General features: G+C 39.9%; 1 protein-coding gene across 1 annotated transcript in view; it reads left to right on the top strand.

Moving 5' to 3' along the window:
- Positions 1-19,622, top strand: part of IMPG2 (interphotoreceptor matrix proteoglycan 2) — a 55,068-nt gene extending 35,446 nt beyond the window's left edge. Inside the window, exons 9-21 of the mRNA XM_032208020.1 lie at positions 1,538-1,596; positions 3,318-3,335; positions 5,365-5,609; positions 6,162-6,244; positions 10,032-10,356; positions 10,885-11,754; positions 11,878-12,815; positions 13,657-13,876; positions 15,045-15,255; positions 17,028-17,216; positions 17,376-17,574; positions 18,357-18,436; positions 19,295-19,622. Coding sequence (XP_032063911.1) covers positions 1,538-1,596; positions 3,318-3,335; positions 5,365-5,609; positions 6,162-6,244; positions 10,032-10,356; positions 10,885-11,754; positions 11,878-12,815; positions 13,657-13,876; positions 15,045-15,255; positions 17,028-17,216; positions 17,376-17,574; positions 18,357-18,436; positions 19,295-19,307 — 3,450 coding nt within the window. The 3' untranslated portion in view covers positions 19,308-19,622. The remainder of the gene's footprint in view (positions 1-1,537; positions 1,597-3,317; positions 3,336-5,364; positions 5,610-6,161; positions 6,245-10,031; positions 10,357-10,884; positions 11,755-11,877; positions 12,816-13,656; positions 13,877-15,044; positions 15,256-17,027; positions 17,217-17,375; positions 17,575-18,356; positions 18,437-19,294) is intronic.
- The last annotated feature ends 2,483 nt before the right edge of the window (positions 19,623-22,105 follow it).

Here is a 22,105-nt window from a genome sequence, read left to right as displayed (position 1 = left end):
ACTGGAGTCAGTGGGAATGAACTACGGTTGAGACTGTTAGGCACCAACTTCAAAGAAAAATTGTATGTGTGCACATATATATATATATATTTATATATATATATATATATATATATATATATATATATAAAGCATATCTATACATATGCATATATGCATGATTTATTAAATCTTCATTTCAAGTTAACTTGATCTGAATTAAATTGAATGTTTTAATGTCTTTCCTCTCCCTACTGTTCCCATTCATTTATTTTATTTTACTTTTCATTTATCATGGTAATCTTACAACCATAATTTTCTTGGGGCAGAAAGTTTGTCTTTCCTTTCTCTTGGGAGAAGCATCTAGGGTGCCAAATGGTAGGGTCGTCTTTTTTTCTAGCTTTGCTTCCTTCTTCATCCCATTTAGTTGGGGTTCTCTGTTGAATCCCTTTAACTGGTGCTAACCCTGTGCCAGATCCTGGGCCAGATGGGAAAGAGATGTACTCACCCCTGGAGCCAAAAAGCATCACCACAACTGTCACAAGTTGCTAGCATAGGCTAGACATCTTAATTTTCCTAGTTGTGTGGCCAAGTAGCAATGCCATAGAGTGTGTGTGTGGAAGAAATGTCAGATGGGATGGAGTCCACCTGGCACATGGATGTTCCACTCCTTTGATCCCTCGCCTGGTTTTCTCTCTGCTTGGATAAAGAAGCTCTTCAAAAAAAAAAAAGTCAGCCGGCAGCACTCAAATTGTTTAACTCTCACCAGAGACGGTTTAAAAATAGGGAGACTGGAGAGGGGAAGGGGAATTTGAGGAGTAAAAAATAATCCTCAACTGGCAAGGATCTTTTGGGAGGAAAAATACGAAACTGGCATGAACCTGCAGTATTCTATTTCTTGTTTTTGTCAACACAGTTGAGTATTGAATTGGGCCTGGACATACCACCATTCTGCTGCCCCCGGTCTTCATTTCTGAGTAGCAGTGCCAGTCACTCCTGCACCTTCTGTATGTTTAGGGCAGAGGAGATGGGCCGTGTTTTGCACTAGGTAATGGATTAGGGCATCTTAGGAGTCTGAGGCCCCAGTTCCTAAGGTGGCTGTTGCTGCTTCACTTGTTTAGGTTGCTAAGGTCTGAAGCATTTTTCCTGAATTTGTTTTAATCTGAAGAAGTTTGGGAAGTAATGGAAACCTTTGGGGAAAAAAAAGGGGTTTATGCCGCATATATAAGAGAGAGAATATCATCTGCTCATCACAGATGTTGTACAGATCTCCGCATTTTTCTGTTTTAATTTTCCCTATGAATATTTATATACACCTCTTGGGGAATGCTATATATTGTGCTTCATATTTTCTCTTTTCCTTTTGCAATAATGAAACGTCATCAAAACTCTTCTTCTCTAAAGACAGAGAATATTTAACCATATTTTTCCTAACAGAAATAGCAGCTCAGATGCATTTTTAGAATTTTAGAAAATGATGAAAAATCTTCTTGCTTTTTTCACTCTAAGGAGGAGGGTGGAGGAAATTTGTGTTAATATTTTTTTCCCCTCAAAATAGATCCAGAAGGTATTTGAAGGACTACCTGGATACAAAAGCATCCGTGTCCTGGAATTCAGGTAAAAAGATACTGGTGCATATGTGGTGGTTGAAACTTATCCTGTTGAAGGTGCGATGTGCTAGCACCACACCTGGAAGAATGTCAGTGCAAGGGATTTCCAGGATGTGTTAATCAAAGAACAAGTGCTTTCAGGCTGGTACCTTCATGTGTACAGAAATCAAAATAGAAATACAGAAATGCATATAAATGTAGTTGGCTGCTGCTGGCACCCGTCAGAGAAGCTCCCATGACACGTTTGCCTTCAGTTTAAGATTCTGACCTAAAATTATAAGAGGTGTTTTCTAACTGAAAATCACTATCTGATACTTCCTCAATACTTTAGACAGTCCTAGTATTAAACAAGGAAGAACATGGGAATCTGTTGGGAAAAATATGATATATTTTCATCTCTTTGCAACTTCTTAATGGGATGACTTAATTTGGTTGTTAATTTGGTTGGCATTTGAGGTATGTAAAGGTTTTTCTCCTTTTGCTCAAACCAAAGGTGTGATAAATGTTTGATAAATGTTTGATAAATGATCTGAAAACTTTAACTCTCTGCAGTCTCATAAATACTGCTTAAAGGAATAGTTTCCTCAAATCAGTTTCTACTTCAAAATGGCATTTTATGTTAATTTCAGAAGAAAAGGGGGAGATTCTGCGTGTTATGTATCAAACATGATCTGTGAGTTTTTGTATACGTGGATCACAAATTATGACTGGACTTGAATGGACTGGATATGACTTTCAAAATCCAGTCAGGCTTTTCATGGGTCAATCTAAATAATGTTTTCTATTGGGACTTTGTAAGCTGTATTTCTTAAAATATTCCAGTCAATAAATTTGAGCCAGGATACTTCCGGGTAACAAAGCAGTTATAGTGAGGAAGGTTTTATGTGTGGAACCATACAGTTGGGCACTGTTCCAGCAACATTGTCAGAAGTACCAAAAAAGGATGGTACAGAAATCAAATTATGAAATGCCTGAAACAACGAGGCAGGAATGTTCCCCGTGCTAATTGCCCAAATGGACTGATAAACTCCACTTTGTTGTGGACCACTGTAGTAGAATAATTACCTGGCCTGATAAGACTGATTGATAGATATGTAAGTTATCCCTGCATCAGCAAGGAAAACAGAATGACACTGTCTTCAGCCCTCACAGTAGCCCAGAGGCAGGTTTGGCTTTTCAGTTTCTACTTTGACTTCTGTCTAGAACCACAGCAAACTGGGGTAATGACATGGGGAAACTCTGCTGAAGCTCTGCCTGGGAGGTAGCAAAACCTTCCTTCTCAGTATTTGCAGTCTAATACGTTTGAGAGCCCTCCGTTCATTTCAGAAGTGAAATAAAAGGTTGGTATTCCTGGAAAATTCCAGAGATTCTTTCTGTGCTCTGCTGCGCATGAAGAAAAAATGTGTTTGTAAACTGACCTTCAGGTAGAATTAGTGAGCCTTGTTTCTCTTGGTACTGATGGCAATTTAACTGCCTTACTTGCAGTACTGTGCAGTGGCTCTGCTCTGCTGGTTCCTTGTGACCAATAGGAAGTATTTCAGTTCAGTAAAAGCTGAACAATTGGTTATGCAGCAGATCGACTTTGCAATTTATAAACATTTTGCTGTATGGATTTTGAAATTTGTGTGCCCTGTAGAATATAAAAGCAAATTTGGTAAAGCTGGACTTTAAGGAACTGGTGACGTTGATTTAACAGGTTTTGCTGTTGTGTTTTGTTTTTGTATTCAGCTCTCCTGAGGAGGACAGGTAAAGACATTTTTATACACATTGTTATAAAGCAGATGGAAAAGCGCCTTAGCTGGATGACACTGACTGTCTCGGGGATTTGTGGTTTTGGCTCCACAGCGAGATAGTTATCCAGCATAAATACTATGTGAGGGGGTTCTACCAGCAACTGCAAGTAACTCATCTGTTCTGGTTATGAATACACTTATATTGCTCATTTAAATGCTGCTGATAAGAAACTTCTTGAGGAAAGCCATCCTAAACGCAAGTCAGCTACTGGGCTAGCTTGTGTATAGGAGCCTCTTCTGTGAAGAAAACAAAATTGTTTAATGATGACTCAAGGTCTTTCTAATTAGCAGCACAATGTTGGATAGATATGATTATTATTAGATAAATTAAAATAAGTAAGAAAACCATAGTTATCCAGCAAAGGCAACTGGCTTAAGCTCCTTCAAGGCTGGATTTGCTGTGCATCTTAGCAGTAATTTTACAAACATTTCTTAGCAGAAGATGACATCAGTCTTGACTTGTTTTTTTGGCATATATATGCGAGTTAAGCATCCTAAATTTTCCTCTTTCAATATTATTTGAAGAATTTCACAAACAAACAAAAAAGATCTGTGGCCTTTAAATTACTGGAAGTATTATTTTATTTTGTATATTTCTCAGTAAAGCCCTAGCCAGTGTCCACAAACAGTTGTACAGAGAATGAGCGTTTTAATTTTAGAACGTTTCTGAACAAATCTGTTCACAAGCAACTGTGACTGACAGCCAACCTCTGTTACTCTGCACTTCTGCGGACTAAGATGCGTGCAGCAATTCGGAGAGGTTATGTCCCAAATACCAGATGTTATAGCCCTTTCCAGACAGATGGTGGTGTCATTGTTATTACTTAGCAATTATTAACTGCAACTGACAGCAAAGTTGTGTTAAATGTAAATGTTACTTTCTGACTAGCATGCTGTATGGCATCTTTGCCGTGCCTTTTTGCTACTGCTGTCCTTCTTCATTTCCTCTACTGACACTCAGTGCTCATGATGAGCCTGCAGTGGGCTCATTTCAATAATAGGGCCAGCAGCAAAACTCCAGCAGGTTCCAGGTTTTAGTTCATGTGCTTGCTGATTGTGTCTTTGTTGTACCTAGCACTGGGGCGTTAGAGCCTTCTCTGAACAGAGCCACTGATTTGGTAATTTTACTTTTAGTCCAGCTTTGTGGAATGAAGGAAACCCATCTTTGGAGCACGTTTTCCTAGCACTTCATAGATTACTTCATTTCTTGCTGTGCCCCATGTACAGCCAAAGTATGCTCTATTTTCTAAGACTCCCTTGTGCTTATGCCCAGTGTGCGGCAAATCTGGTTGCTACCAACTCTGTCACGTGGAAGAGGACATCCAGACATAGGTTGGAGAAGAGCATGGACCAAACGGAGGAGACTTAATATGAAGAAGCTAAGCTGTACATAGATACGAAGCTTTGTTAGAGAATTAATGATCAAATGAGACTAGAATAAATGCTTCTAATTATAAGGTGTATGAAATACTATTTGAGTTCTGCTAGAGGCATTATTTCAAGCAGATGGACACTGCACAGTGACAGTGATCAGGGCTCCCGCTTGCTACGGTATTGCTACTATACACAACCTTTTTTCCCAGGCTCCTTTCTTACCACAGATCCATTCCCATCATGGGCATGACGACCTTAAAAGCATCACTCACACCACTGCATGTTGGCGGGTCTACTGATAATACAGGCAAAAAGCCATTAGTTTGGTCTCCTGGCAGTCCTTCTGCCCTTCAGAAGTAGAAATACAGGGCTGTGACCAGGCCAGATGTTGTGTTCTGGTAACCTTTTCCATGAGAAAGCACAGGCAGGCAGACACAAGTGTGAAAAGTAATTTAATTAATTAATTTTACCTAGAATCCTTAAAAGCAATGTATTTGTATTTTTAAAGAAAGGGTAGGGACACAGGTTTTTGGAAAAAAAAATCATAGCATTTGCCATGGAAAGCCTTACATCTCTCATGTGTGTTTTCTCTCTTTGCGAAACCAAAGTGGGGTGGAAGTGCACTATGCTGTTACTTTTGATGGAGAAGCCATCAGCAATGCCACCTGGGACCTGATTAACCTTCACTCCAACAAGGTGGAGGACAACTCCTTTATGGACATAGAGGATAATCCAACAGTTGTTTACACCATCAGCGATTTCCAAGATTATATTGCTGAAATTCTCCAGAAAAATGCCTTGCTTGAAAACACTTCCTTGATTTTAGACCCAAACTCTCTCCAACTTATTAATGGTGAGTATTACTTATGATTCATCTGCCCTCTGAATAACTAAAAAAAATCACAAACACGATGGTGTTGCAGTTGGTTTTGCTCTGATTTTAACCAGGTCAAGTCAATAGCAGTAGCATCCCATTGTCAATCCCTTAGATTTGTCTCTTTTTTTTCCTTTGGTTTGTGGTGTGCTGTAATATTATCAGCAATTAACAGGAAGAGAAGGGGAAATGTGTTTCACGTGATGCAGTTTGCTTTCAGCACTTTAGCTTAGCACCTCTGCCTTGGCCTTGAGCAGCACAAAAAAAATACTTGGCTTATTGTTGAATATTCAAAGATCCTACCATAGTTGGTAGAGCAGTGCCGTCCCACTCCCCTGTTCCCATCTTTTCTCTGCACTTGTGTGTAATCTGTGGGTATTTCCAGAGACAAAATCTTTCTGGCAAACTTGCTGAACAGGTCTCACAGATCTGAGATGAGGAAGGTTTTTTCAGCCTAAACAAATTGTTCTAAAACAGTTTCTTTGCACTGCTACTGCAGCATTTTGAACCTATGTACTTATATTTTCCCAGTGAAAGAAATACTACACCCTACCCAAGCAGATCCATCATGGATTACTGAGCATCCAGGTGTGTTGGAGCGTGCGGAGTTTGATGTGAGTATGGTTCTGAGCAATGACCTTTTAATTTGAGGTATGTCCTTTGCACGCATTTGAACAGCTTAATTCAGCAAAATGGAATTAAAGCCAGCACCCAGAGCTTCTCTGTCCTATTGATCATGCAGAATAGAGTCAGGAAAGGCACACCATATAGTGGAAAAAAACCTCTGGTGAAATCTCTCACCTGATAATTTGTTACCTGTGCACAATACTTTTCTGTGATCATCTTGTATTACCTGGCACATTGTTGTGTTCCTGGCTGTGCAGCCGTGTCTTGTTCTTTAGGCTTCCTTTGTCTGTTTTTTTTTCATAATGTTTAATTAGACTGTAAATTGCTCTAAAAACATAATTTGTTCCACAATACTGCCTTTCTTTGGAAAGTGAGAAATAAACATAAGCAGTAAAGGCGGCGTATGAGAAGAGATAAAAGGGTAAATTTCACATGCTCCTTTTGTAAATGTTTCATTTTCCCTGCAAGTTCTTACTTCAGGTTTTAGATGTCCATCCCCTTGATGCCAGCAAAGGAAAAACAGAAAAAAAATAATAGCCACTGGTTTATTGTATTCCATTTTTAAAAGTGTGCATTCATCTCATGTGCCCCGGACATAGAATCAGGCTCTTCATTGGACAGGAGGAGTTAGTATCCCGGAACATATTTGTACCATGCAGTGGGGCTTCAAGCAGAGGTGCCATGTTAGGTGCCAGCAGTGCTAAGATTGAGTGAGTTTTGCTGACAGCTAGAATTTCTGGATGGTGGAACATTGTCTGGGCTTAAGAATTTATCCAGTAGGTTTCTGCTCTGTTGAGTAACACAGACGTGCCTTCCAAAAAGAAATGAGTTCAGTTCATGCCACAAAACCCAGATCCAGCTAAGTTTGATGGTAGGTTTTCACAAAGCTCATTACGAGATACTGTTGTGAAAAAAAACATGCTTTATTTCAGGCCAACCTCTAAAATCTTTATAGAAGCAAAATTTTCAGTGACTTCACAGAAGCCAACGATTCCTGTTCTAATGGTCATAGGTACAATATCCTTAACTTCATGCCAGTTTTCCCAGAGTTTTAAAAATTAACCATTAGTATCTAAAATGCAAATTCATTCATTTGCCATAAATGGTTTCATCATGATGTGAATAAATAGGAATTTAATGTAACTTTCAGGAAGGGATTTTTTCTATTTTCAAGAACTATCTAATAGGATTACAATGTTACATATGTTTATTTTAGTAAGATAATTCTGCCATTTTCACATTCTCTTCTGTGGATACTTGGACATATACAGGCAAGAAGGTTTCAGAGTAGAGATAGCTTTGCAATGTTACTCCATTTTAAATCATTTTTAGGGAATAGTATGTACAGGAAAAAATACTGGATGTTACATTTTTCTAATCATGGCCTATGAATAATAATGTTATCTCTGTCTTCAGTCAAAAATTGTGGTTATATACAAAGTATATACAAATATACTGAGTATATCCAAGAAAACAGCTGTGTACAATCTGCAATACACAGATAATTTGGGAAGTAATTTCAGATAAATTTAAGAAAATCATAAGCTGCTAAAACAGTAAAGAAGGCCAAAATGATTAGTCAGTTATTTGCAGAGATATCAAACCTTCACGGTTCAAGTAGATGCTGTTAAGTAGAACCATTACCTGTGAGAAAGAGTTTTGCTATTATTTTTTGCAGTTGATTTGGGAATGAGTTGGATTTGTATTATCGTACAGGGTCATGACATAATGTGGAACTATCATTACTTCACCATCTTATTGCTAGCAGATGGTACCAACTAATCATTAATTCCTTTCTTTGAGTTTTACAGATCTCTTAAAAATGAAGAAAAAATGGAAGTGTAGCTTTTGAAATCTGTATTTTCTTGTTATTTCTGTTGAGCTCTAACAGGTAGAATGCCTTAGCTTATTGAGCACAATGTATTTCTGGCAGCAGAAAATGGAAAATCAGGGAGGGTGTTCTGTGTTTGCAGTCATCTGTCATATTTGTAAGCCTTTCAAGACATTAGCAAAAAAACAGCACTTGCCAATATGATATTAAACTTGTTAATATAATATATAACACTGTAACAAGAATCTTTGAATAATGTTAGTTGTCATAGGAACATCTATCCACATTAAAATAAATGATGAGGTGCAATTCCTGGCAACTAAATGCTCACATAAAAAATGTATTGAGAAGCTATTGCTGGTAGTCCTTTTTCATTCTTTATGGAATTTATATGTGTAATTTGTTTCTAATCTTGCACAGTAACTTTTTTCACAGGTTTATTTATAATAGCCAACTTTGCCAAAAAAGATAATTGCTGGAGCACATGTCTGTATGGTATATATACTTCTCAACTGATTGTTACCATATACATTCAGAAATATGAGAAGACTGTGGTGATAGAACAACCAGCTATAAAAACCATGGTCAATTCAGGTAGACAAATAATCAGATGAAAATAACTTAGTTGTTTCTAAAATGTTCAGATACAGTTTGAATGAAGTTGAAAATTTAATTCACTCATGTTTCTACCAGGAGTAAAATTTCAATCTGAAAAGTATTTGGAGTTTTCCTATTATTCATTCTAAAGTAAAAGAGAGGGATTTGAAAGGAACAGTGAGCTACAGAATGATTAAATCAATAGTTTTTTTGAACTGTAATACGTACTACTGAAACCTTTGTCTAGTGTCTGCTTTACTAGCCACCATCAGCAATTAGTTCTTAGTAAATTAATCCTTCTTTCTTCACTTGACAGTTTTTCATACCTCAAGGCTTTTTTTCCCCCATTTCTGACTGTTGCACAGCATTGATAGCTGGACAGGTAGCCGTGCAAAGCGCTAATCCCTGAGTTGTAGGCAGTGAGCTTGCTTTTGTAGTCTTGATCAAGTAACTTAATCTCTTCACTGATATTCTGCAATATCATTACCTCATGAGACACTGTGGGAGTAGATTAATATTCAAAGATAAAACGTGTTTGGTATTCTAGCTGTAAACCAAATAGTGACTGGAGCATGGCACATAAGTACATAGTGTGCAGATTAGAGGCTTAAAAAGACATTCTTTTTTCACAGTTCATATAATTTGCAAATTTCATTTTGTATACTCTTTGTTCATCATTACTGCTGAACAAAAAGTTTTCTTTCCACAGAAGTATTTCAGCTTTGAGACTGAAGTTGTTCTGCGTTCTAAGTTACATTATGGTTATAGTTTCCCTCCCAGGTTCACATACCAAAACATAAATGACTACCAACCATACATACCTATGTGCATTTGAGTTCAGTTTATAAACTGTTTTTATGTATGATAATAACTATAATGTTATAATTACTGCATTGATTATGTAGTTGATGAGTAATAGCTGCTACGACCTCTTCATGCTTTTAGGAAGGAAGGCAGTATTGTGTGTATCTTCCATTTAATTAGAAATAGTTCAGTTTTTCAGTAAGGAAAAGGAAAGGACATGGTTTGGGTATTGATGGCAAGTCTCTTAATACGCTAACTGAAGCTGCACTCCAAAGAACTGGAAGGGCTGTTTTCCTTTAGAAGTGGCCATGACTGGACACAAAATGCATGTCGCAAGGACGTGCACTGTACATGTACTTTGAACATTATTAGCAAAGGGCACATTTGCCAATCCTTCCAGCTGGGCCCCTCCTGTTGTTATTGTTACTTCCTCACAGAGGCAATACTACCAGATTTTGCTGCTGGTTAACACCTTTGATACGTTCAGCCCAACGTGGACAGACCGTACTGCCCCTGTAATAATGGCTGTGGTTTTGTTTCAGGATAACACCTTTTTAGCTGAACGGCCTTCAGCAGATGAATCAACGGTCAGCAATACCTTGCCCTTTGATTCCACCAAACCAGATTCCACTCCAGATAGTGAAGAGTCCGATGACAATGAAATCCACCAAAGACCAGCACATCAGGACTCTGAGGCCAGCTGGACACCTGAAGCTTCACTTTCCTCAGACGCTGATGTCACTTCTTCGCCTGACAGGCTGAAATTAGAAGATGGGAATCAGACTCCTCCTTTGGTCACTGCACCAGCATTAAAGCGTGATTCTGTGGACTCCCTGGAATGGCTGTCAGCCCCTGATTCTTCAGATGGTAAGTTCATGCCATTGACTGAAGTTTAAATTTGGACACAAGTGTCCTGTGACACTCCCCAAAAGGGTAGTTTACCAAAATGGCTTTTCAGAAAGGTCTACAAATATAGTAGACCTATATATTTCTCTGATTGTTTTTACCTACTCATTTTGATCAAATGCTGGTAACAGGTGATAATGCCTGTTTGCCTCTCCAGGAAATTACATGTACAATGCTTCTTTAATTGCACAGAAATATTTTCATATAGGGCATGATACCATGCAGAGGTAATTGAAGCAGACTAATTAGCCTAAGGACATACTACACAGTAATTGTTTTATTGCATACTCTGCAGCCCTGATTTGGCTCATAGAATATCATAAGGAAAAGTGGAGAGGTTAACAGGGGTCCTTCCAACTTCAGCATACAAAGGTCAGTATATATCACAGGAAACATGCTGAATGCAGATCCACAGCCAACAAAATGAACTACATTTGACTCTTTTTTGGTATAAACAAAAACTGAGTGGAAACTCATTTATATTTTTAGGGTTTGAAGATACTGGACTATCAGAAGACTTTATTCTGCCTTCGAGTGCCCCTTCTCACCTCGTGCCTGAAGAACCTCCATCTACAGATGATTACGTAGTTCCCCTGTTTCCTGCATCAACAGTGGCCTCCTCGTCAGTCACGGAGACTGACACTAAAGCAACAGCCTCTGCTGAGGTGGAAGAAGTAACTCAGGGTAGTCCTGCAGACAGCAGCAACGCAGACTCTGTGTTGCATAATTCTGTGGAAGAAAATCCTTTTCCCTCAGAATTACACCCCGTGGAAGCTGAAACTGATATTTATCTCGGAGATAGAATTACATATGAAGATGGGTCTGGTTCAGCTTTTGATGGTTCAGGAAAAGAAATGGAATCAAGTATTTGGCCTTGGGAAGAAGCAACGCTGGAACCTGTTTTCTACCCTGGTCCTGATAGCTGGCTTGATGATGATAATGAGTCCTTGTTAATCAGAACTGAGGATATTCCTGAAGGCCTGATCTTAGATTATATTCTTAACTCTCAGAATAAATTAGATGATGATCCTTCCAAAGATGAAAATGAAGGTATGGCTGACATAGAAGAAAATTTTCTTGATGAATCTGAAATATTTGTCTTTCCAGAGACTACAACTCAGCACGTATCTCTGCTTCAGACGGAGGAGCCATTACCTGTGGAGCCATCTACACAGACAGAAGCATCGAGCACATACGATTCTTCTTTTGTTAAACCAGCCCTCGTCTTGGAGCCATCAGAGGACTATTCCTCTGTAGACATGCCAACTGGAGAAGCCCCTGTCTCAACACACAACACAGATCTGTCTGTTGAAGATGATAGTCTCCTTACACCTGCAGTAACTCTCAGTACGGACAATAGTCCTACATCTACTGCAGCACTCAGTACGGACAGTAGTCTTACATCTACAGTAACCCTCGATATGGACAGTAGTCTAGTATCTACTGTAACCCTCAGTGTGGACAATGGTCTTATGCCTACAGTAACCCTCAGTACAGACAATAGTCTCACATCTACTGTAAGCCTCAGCGTGGAGCAACCTGAAGAGTCCAGTGTAGGTCAGGAGATCGTTTCTGAGGCAGTTGAACACCAGAACGAAGGCAGGCCAACATCAGAACTGTTCACAGCAGGGCAGTCAGATCTGACTGAATCTGCTACGATAGGCTACTTGGACACAAGCAGTTCAGAAACTATTCTGACTGCAGATCCTTTTGTGGTGAACACTGATACTTCCACTGAAGAGCAGCAAGCCCTGGACACATCTTTGGCAGGCCAAAACACTGGCTCAGCAATAAAGAAACCAGCTGATGTTTGGCCTACTGACAGAGTGCTAGAAAATATATTAGATCAGACAGTAAAATCAGCAACACCAACTGCAGTTGAAGCTGCAACTACGGTTCCTTCTGTAACAGAGCAAGCCACTGTTCTAGAGGGTGTTGCTGGACAGGGTGGTACAGACCACAGCACGCTTGTTTCTACGAGCATCAGCACTGTTAGGAACTCCTACGTAACTGTGAGCATCACAGCAAACATCGCCGAGCTTCCATCCGATCTCCCACCGATGGGATCCACAGCGTCACCATCGGTGGTTACCTCAGCAAAGGTGGGAGATGAAACAGCCAGGGTCCTGGATGTGTCGGTGGGGCTGGATCACGTCAGCGTTGTCAGCTTTTCTCCTGAGCCAAGTGAGGAGGGAAGGAGCCTGACTGACAGTCACGTGGAGCTCACCACCCATGCCCAATCCACAGAGATGGCCAGCGTGGCGTGGGCCACGCGTGAGAACCACAACAGCACTCCTGTCCCATCACGAGCTCTGGTCGTGTTCTTCAGTCTTCGGGTTACCAACATGATGTTTTCAGAGGACCTGTTCAACAAAAATTCCCCTGAATATAAAGCATTGGAGCAACGATTCTTGGAACTGGTAAGAAGCGCTTCTCTGCTAAATATCCATTGCCAGGTAGAAATTGTTGGTCAGTCCCAGTTGGTATGCTCTCTTTTGCAGAGACAAACACAAGACAGGTGTGTCCAGATATTATGTGTGTCTTTCTACAGGAAAGTGCTGTCTGGGAACATGGGGGAGAGGGGAGTTTTTTGTTTTGTTTTTATTCAGTCAGAATTCTGTCTCTCCAAAGCTTATTATCTTAACTGTGATACGTGCCAGATGCTCTGCTGGTGTCAGTAGATGCAGCAGGGTAGCTGAAGCCAGTACAGCATTCCATTCAGTTGCTTCTGGAGTGCTCTGGATTTAGTCTATGGGGAGAGAGAAGTAAATAAATTGGGCCTGTCAGGAGATAACCTTTCTGCAACATGTTCAACCCACCCTAAGGAAGAGGCAGTTTGACTGATCTTTTAAAAAGCCATTAGCTAGCTAAGCTTCATAGGAGTAATACAGCAACAATTACCAAATTTTAACCTGACAGTTCCCATCTCCTGACTGAAATCAGTATTTTGCTATGGGAGATGGAGGGAGTAAAGGAGAGAGACAGAAGGGGAAGGGGCTCGACAGAAATGTCCTTTGAAATGACAAGTATGCCTAGTGCTTAGAGCAAGGGGAGAGCACCGTGTGTGTCACAAGAACTGTGCATATAACTTGCAGGCTAAGAAACCATCTGCAAATTGATATTTGGGAAAAATTTTAATACTCTTACTGTGAGATTTGGATAAACCGATTCAGATCCCCGCTGCCTGATGCAATACCAGTGCAACTGGCTTGAGCAGAGACTTGAAGTTTCAGCTTTTCTGTCCTTGTCCCTGTGCTGCAGCTGGTGCCGTACCTTCAGTCAAACCTAACGGGCTTCCAGAATCTGGAGATCCTGAACTTCAGAAATGGCAGCATCGTGGTGAACAGTCGAATGAAATTCGCCAAACCCGTGCCTCGGAATGTCACCAATGCTGTGTACATGATCCTGGAAGACTTCTGCAACACTGCATATCACACCATGAACCTGGCCATCGATAAATATTCCCTGGATGTGGAATCAGGTAAGGATGGCAGAAAAATGCAGTTTTGGGGCAAGGGATTTAGAGCTACTTTTGCTTTAAGAACTTGCTTAGGATCCTGGCAGCTCAGATTGACCACTGGAGTTTAGGACAGACTTTCACAGAGTTGAAGTACGCAAACAGAAGTCTGTTATGGGACTGAAGATATGAAAAGCAAAATGGGACACAGACTGAGCAAACTGTATGAGGGCCTGTATACAAATACGGGAAAAAAACTTGCTTATGTAATTGTCACTGTGCTTTTACCAAGGAGTTGGAGGAAGATTGGTCAGCAAGGGCAGTGGTGTCCTTCTCTCTTGAGCTTATCTTCATGTATGGTTTGGAGTTGCTCCATGGGTCTATTCCCACAGGTGGCAGCCCGTTTAGCTGTGAGGAGTCTGCAGTGATACTTTCTGCTGCCTTATTCTTGTGGTTAGGGCTTGATTGCAGTAAAACATTACTGGCCCTCTTAATTTACTCTTCTGATACGGGGAAGTTTCTTTGCTGCCCAAGTTAGCCAGCAGTTTACCATATAAGCAGCCTGGAAATATTTCCTGTTTTAAAGTTAAGGAAAATAACAGTGCTGAGCTGATGGCAAGTGGTAGCTGTCCTTCTGAGGTAGCTCTGTTATGAAGATAGTCATTTTTAGCATGAAAAATCTTCTGATATTGATCGTGTGATTGTATGCCAGCCCTCTCAAGCTTGAAATGCCACAAATGCTACAAGCTTGTGTTCCTTGCAGACAAAAGCAAATCACCTCACAGTGGGCGCTGTGTCCCAAGTCCCCTTGCCCTTCCCTGTGTGCTGCCTAGGTTTTCTGTAACAAGAAATACTGGAGATCAACTGTGTTTTATTCATTTGCAAAATACAGTTCCAGCAGACAGAGAACATCTGAGGTACTGCCTGTTCCAGTAAGAAAAATAACATTTTATGCTTGCTTTTTCAATTGGCTTGTTGGGTGGTCTTAGCCATACCATTCACATGCGCTGTGCAGACAGGAACACTTTGTAGCGCTTGTTCACCTTAGCAGAACCCTTTGAGACTTAGGAAAGACACACGCTGGGTTTCTGCAGATTATTTTAACCAGGTCATTAGAGAAAATGGCAACAGTGCTTTGCCTCAGTTAACTCTCTCATCGACTATTAACGTTTTCTGCTTTGTGTGTTCTCAGGTGAGCAAGCAGATCCCTGCAAGTTCCAGGCCTGCAATGAGTTCTCCGAGTGCTTGGTGAATCGCTGGAGTGGGGAGGCTGAGTGTGTCTGCAATCCTGGCTACCTGAGCATCGATGGGCTGCCGTGCAACAGCATCTGTGATCTGCAGCCCAACTTCTGCCTGAACGATGGCAAGTGCGACATCAGCCCCGGGCAAGGCGCCATATGCAGGTAGGTCATCCTGTTCAACACAAGGCGAAGCCGTGCTGCCTCCTCTGTCCTAGCCTTCCATGAGAGTTGTGCAAAATTCCCCAGGGTAACGCATAACAGGTGAGATGCCAATGGTTATCGGCCATGTAATACTGCTGAAGGGTTAGTTTGCTTATGTAAAGTTTGGAAATGAGACAGTAACAAACGTATTTTAGTAGAACAGAAATGCCAGTCAGCAAAACTATCTAGGGAAAATAATAGCAATGAATGTATTCAGTTGTTAAAATCACCTTCATTGACCTTTTGAGACGGAACTTCTCTCTGGCAGTTTCCTTAAGTAGCAAAGTGTTAGATAATGTCATAAAGCATCTATGAGTTGATTCTGTTGCAAAAATTCAGATTTGAAAAGCATCCTTATATGTATTAAAAATGGTGCTTTTGATTAAGAAAAACATCATAAAAGTAAAGCATTGGCAACCTGAGAAAAAATGTGTGGTTTCAAGACACAGGCCTCCTGGTTTAAATTTTGTGATTTTTAAGATACAGATGAATGTGACTGGGATGCCTATATTTTACAGGTAGGTGAAATGATTCTACAAGACACAGATAAATTGATGTGCACTCCAATACTGCACTTATTTTTTTCCCTTTCCAGCAATGTAACCGTCTATTTTTAGAAACTAAGTACAGCCCTCCACAAAAGGTAGGAAAATGATTACAAAAAAGGTATGATAGCTACTACTGGTTATTGTTTATTAGTTCAGGTCCTTTTTTTTTAAAAAACTTACTTCTAAATTTTAAAGTCAATCTTACAGTCCTGGCTTCTAACAGGAAAACAATATGATGTTTTTTAATGCTGTGAGGATGGATACTTTCACAGACATAGTATAAATTTTATCTTCTTTATATAATAGATGAATAAGAAACAAGTATCTGAGCTCAAGCATGCTCTGGCCAGTATTTTTGAAAAATACTTTGAAAAATATTTGTGAAATATTTTTTTGAAAAAAGCAGGTTGAAGAAATTCAAATACTGGTTACTAATTTAGTTAACTATCTTAGTAAATTAAGTCTTTTGACATAAATATCTAATGTGTAGTATTAATAAGGCTCAGTGCGGTGAGTGCTTGTAATACCTTACAATTCCTTGATTTTTTTTTTTAAATAGCAAAAAGGCCCCAACACCTATAATGGGGCTATATTATTTTTACTGATATGTTTTAAAGGTGATATTAGCTATAGCAGTCATATTCAGTACCACGGCGAGGCAGAAATAATGATTGCTGATTAAGGGAGCAGTTGCAAAGATACACTTTTAGGCACCCCCATCTTTCTAGTCACTTATTTTGTGTATTTAATCATTGTGGAGTTTACATATAAGAAACATGCTGTTCATTAACACACCTTCATGTGTATTTGCATTACAATATCATTAAGACTACATTTACAGTGTTTACTACATCATGTGCAAGGCTCTATCACTGCCAAACTTTTTACTTGGTCTAAACACCTTACAGTTTTAACATGTTGCAGGATACTCTAAATAGCAAAAACCACAGGCTTTTTGCCATTACTAACGTTTTGTCCTTTTATTATTTTTCTGTCTCTTTTCACTAAACTCCTCAATAACAAAAGAGGCTGTTCACAATAATAATAAAATGTTAGTGCTTAAGCATATAAATATATTTTTAAGATAACTAAGGCACTGTCATAAGAAGAAATTAAATACATCTGCATTAACTGAAGTCATAGTTTTTGGCTGGTGTTTGAATTCCCAGTGTTTCCTTTTTGCAGGTGTCGTGTAGGAGAGAACTGGTGGTACAGAGGGGAGCACTGTGAGGAATACGTGTCTGAGCCTCTAGTTGTGGGTATCGCCATTGCTTCTGTGGCAGGGTTCCTTCTTGTGGCATCTGCTGTCATCTTCTTCTTGGCCAGGACCCTTCGAGACCAATATACGAAGAGCGACACCGAGGACTCTCAGGGGTAAGTGACGCCACCTAATATTTTAAAGAACATCTGTCACTATGAGGATAATAATTCTGTCATAAGTCTTAGCATGTCATTGACAAGTGACAAGCTGTATATATACGCACCTCCCAATGCCAGGCTGCAGAGCTCACGGTTTGTTTGTTGCTCCCCCAGGCAGGGTGACAGCCTCTCGTCCATTGAGAATGCCGTTAAGTACAACCCCATGTACGAAAGTGATACGACCGGCTACAGCCACTACTACCGCAGGTACCCTCAGCTAACATCCTACAGTTCCACCAGCGCAGACACGTCCACCGACTACAGCAGTGAAGAGATAAGGCACATTTATGAAAACAGTGAGCTTACAAAGGAGGTAAGTGACATGGCTTTTATACTGGCAGAGATGTACAATAGCTAAATAAGTCACAGCTATGGCTGCTGCAACTACATAGGAGGAGAGAGAAAGGCTTTCTTGACCTGCTTGCTATTAAGTGTATGGAAAGGAATGGGTGTGCTTGGAGGAGTAATGAATTTCACATGATAAGAGAGCTGACTGCCTAAGTAGCTGCATGAGGACTGGAGTGGTTTGCTTTAGTGCTAGATATAGTCTTTAGCTTTTAATGCCAACTACCACATGTAAGACAGTTGCAGTGAGATGGTGAAAATCCAGAGCCTCCAGGCCTTTAATACAGGGGTTTTGAAGTTTAGATCTTTCTGACCTGTGAGATGGATCATATTGTTCTCCTTCCTTTATGTGTACATGGTATCCAGCGTTCACTCTAGCAGGCTGAAGAGAAGGGATTTACATCCACGAGCTAACCGCAAATCCTTAAGCAATGGTGAGAGGTGTGAATCCAGCTTGGGTGTAGGGAAAAGTATCTGTGAGAGAGAAATGGTTTTGTTAAAGCCTTTTAAATGCCACATTCCCTCCAAGCCCTGGTTTTGATTTAACAGCTAAGTACTACTGGCCTCCAAAAATGAAGTGCTTCACTTTTAAAAATAGCATAAAGAATTTTAGTTCTGGGCTGCCCCATTTCGAGATCTTATTGAAATAACAAAGCATATGAGTTTCATTTTCCAAGAAAAAGAACTTAGTTATTTCAGGAGTATTCTAATTTCTGTTACGTACCTAAATTTATCTTCCTTGTATTCTAGGAAATTCAGGACAGAATTCGAATTATAGAGCTCTACGCTAAAGACCGTCAGTTTGCAGAGTTCGTTAGGCAGCATCAAATGTGAGTAAAATATCTTGTCTGGCTAATTCCTTTTAATGTTTTCTCATGAAGCCTTCACTACATCGCTATGTTCTTCATATGAAGGGTCTAGAAATGCTAGGGCACTAGAAGTTAAGATTTCAGCATTATTGCTGAAGAGGTTTGACCCTTCTAGAGCACTTAAAATAATCACCGTCAAAAGTAGGTATCCCCAGCAGCTACGTTCAAAGTACTGAAGAATTCTGAAGTTAATGGGTGTCAGAGGAGCGCTGACGGACAACAATTAGGCCCTTAAAGTACAAATAGAACCTTCTTAACTCTTTTTAGCATCGTTAATATTACCTGGTGTTAAATACAAATTTTAAAAGCATACTAATTGATCTTCCATGCTCAAGACTTGGCAGCTAACCAAAAACTAGCAGGCCACTAGCACAGTACTGTCTGATATTGTGAAGTCATTATCAGAATAAAAAGCTTACAGTTCCAAACAGTTAGTCAAGCTGAGCTGTGTGCTTTGATGCAAGTTAAGCAAGGAAAAGGCTATCGCAGAATTGAACTGGTTTCTCACTGTAGCAAACAGCAAATTACAGATAGCTCTGTTAGTTTGAAAGATACTGCAGTACAATTCCTTGGGATCAGATTAAAATTAACTGCAGTAGCAAAACCCTTGTGTTCCAAGATCACCAACTCCACTTCTTTTAATTGAAAATAACTGCAGTTCACATTTTTCCATGTCAGTTGTTCATTTTTTCATCTTGAGACAGATCAGCTTCTAAATTTTCCACAGCTGGAAAATAGAAAGGGCTGCCTCATATGAGCCTTGAATCCAAAGTTTGAAAGAGACTAACTTAATCATTGCTTCTCTGTTTTTCATTTCAGGAAGCTGCTTTAAGAAAAAAAAAAAAAAAAAAAAGGAATCAGTAGAAAGCATGTGGGAGATAAAGACTACCTTGTTGCCATAGCAATGGGCTCAGATGTAACTGCAAAGTTACTTATAGTCTTAACATTGCATGGATGGATACAGATGTTTTCTAAATGACTGGCTGAAATGTACAGATGTCTGTTTATCTCAATTACCTCTGGCTTTTCTGCGTAAAGTGACATTTTAAAGAGGTGATCCGAAGTGGCAGAGGTTATGAAAGTTCATTTTTCTTTAACTCTGAAATGGACAATGTGAGTTTGTATACCAATGCAAAAAAAAAAAAAAAAAAAAAAAAAAAAAAGAGAAGATACATGCACAAACTAAAAATAAAATGCACCCTTACAATTCCTGTCTGGCATTTATCCCCTTCACTGGAGCCTACTGTAGCAGGTATAAAGCAGTAGTGGGAAGAGCTCTTTGGTTTGCACATGAATGGTTTGTAGGAGAGAACCATGATGATAAGATGGTGTCAGCATTATTGTAAAGCATTCCTGTTATATATACAACCCTAACCTCACTGCAGAGGCTGTTATTTTCTATGGCTGCCTGCTTTAACTTTTGTCAGCTGGCATTAGCAAAACAGAACCCAGTACTGAGGTTCTCAGTACTCTCCCCAAACACTAAGCATCACCGCTGATATTCAGTCACCACATCTGGTGCCTGAGCAAGGCAGGGCTGTAATTCTGCAGCATCGTGTTGTTAAGTCGAGATAGTTGGCTCTCCAGCTGCTCCTGACAGAGACACAAGCTGGGGCGCAGAAGGGCTTCCATTATAACAATATTCTGTAAAGGTTAAGTGACTAACATAGACTTTTGTTGTACATAGACAATTTGTTGTTAATATGAGTTGTTTATCTGTTATTTATTTCCCTGACAGCTTATTTTCAGAGTGCACTTAATTGTTGAAATAGAACGATTAATAGTTTAATGACGACATACTAGTGGCATTGGTGCCCATTGTTTTAAAAATTTTATTTAGTGTTTACTCCACGTTGAATTCAGCCAACTAATAGTTAAATTTTCTTTACTGAACTGGGCAATAGCCTGCTGTGGGCTGTGTTTCAAAATCAGGCTGTGGTGTTTAAATGGATGCATATTTGGTAGACGGCAATATTTTTTTTATTGGGAAAAACAAACAAGCAAAACACCCCAGCTCTGGTAATCTCAGCTACATGGAAGTCAGGGTAGAATTTCTCTAGCAGGAGCAGCCAGCCTCAAGCATTTTAAAATAGCTGAACTGAACTGTGTGTCCTGAGGTACAGAAACTGAATTTTATCTTGAAGTTAAGAAAAGAGTTTTGACTGCATGTTAAGGTCTGTGGGACCTGTGCTCAGTCACCAAATCTGTTGTTACGGCATTAACATTGCAGTCAGGATTAAGGCACAAAGAGTCTCAAATCAGCCTCTACCTACAAAGAAGGCCAAGGTAATTGTTATCTTTACCAAGATAATTATTTGTAGTTCTCAGCCCATGTGTGCCAACAGCCAAACGATACTTATTAGAATTCAACAATAGTGAGACTTACTTACTTGTCTATAGGCTGCATATCTAAACCAGTAAAGATTTCAGTGTGATTCCTCTTCCTCTTCTGGAGAGCCTCGGTGGATCATTTGCATGGTGTCTTGGTGTCTTCTTGCCTTGAGTAGCAGGGATGGTCATCAGAGCCATGAATCTGTCAAACAAATGCGTACATAAACCACTGTAAGTCCAAATAACACCAGACAGCTGAAAGCAATACAGTGCAGCTTCATGTTGTTGGGATGTGATGTTATCAGGCAGAGCTTACCTTGTGCTGTGTGACCCTGGGCTCTTAGAGCAGTGCAGTGCTGGTCCGGACTTCGTAAGGCACAGCCCCACTCTTGCAGGGACACGGGTGAGCCGTCCTGGGACACTGAGGCCTCGTGGTCACCACCACTGCACAGCGGGGGGAGACGCCGGGCTTGGGGTTCGCTTCTGTGCAGCTGGGCTGTTGGCCCGGGGAGCTTCTGCGCTGCCTCTGCTAAGCTGGGTACGGCAGCTGGGACCAGGCACCTGCTACAGGGTATTCAGGTATTTGCTGGGCACAAACTGAGGAAATTATTGGTTATGCTGAGCACGAGGCATTTTGTTGTATATACAGTGTATTGTTCCTTTCTTTGTGTATACATATAAACATAATGCTATCTTATTTTCACTACAATAAAAATACAATTTCCAAAATATTTTTTTCCTAGAAAATTCATGTAGAGACTATTTGATATGAAGAAATCTATCTTAGGCACAGACACATGAATTTAGTATCAGAAACGTTTTAGGTTTTTTTTTAATGAATTGGGTTGAGCTGTTGAACTCATTTTTAGCACGTGCCAAGTGTAGGTCTTTATCACTTGCATGGTTATATTCTGAAAATTCATGCTGGAAAGCATGCAACTGAGTGCTTTGACTTCTATTAATGCTCTTTGATTCTTTGATTAGAGCCTCAAAATGGGCAAAATGTGCTGTTACTTTGGTGATCTTGATGACATAAAAAACCTGACCCCTCCTCCAAATGTCTTCACATAAACTTACAACATGGCAAGAAGGACTTACTGAAAAACCTCTAAATATCCTAATAGAAATCACAACAGGCTCTTTATATACATCTACCAGTACTTGTTAATAGTCAAGATGCAGTTTTTCACTTGCTTCAAGTAAAAAGCACAGGTTTGAATGATGGATTAATTTGAGAACACCTACAAAAGCAGTTACTGTTTGCTGAACACTGACAGGTCTGATTGCTTGCCACCCCCA

The sequence above is a fragment of the Aythya fuligula genome, chromosome 1 (assembly GCF_009819795.1).
Source record: "Aythya fuligula isolate bAytFul2 chromosome 1, bAytFul2.pri, whole genome shotgun sequence".
NCBI lineage: Eukaryota > Metazoa > Chordata > Aves > Anseriformes > Anatidae > Aythya > Aythya fuligula.
The sequence above is the reverse complement of the archived record's forward strand: the minus strand, read 5'-3'. Positions and strand labels throughout refer to the sequence as shown.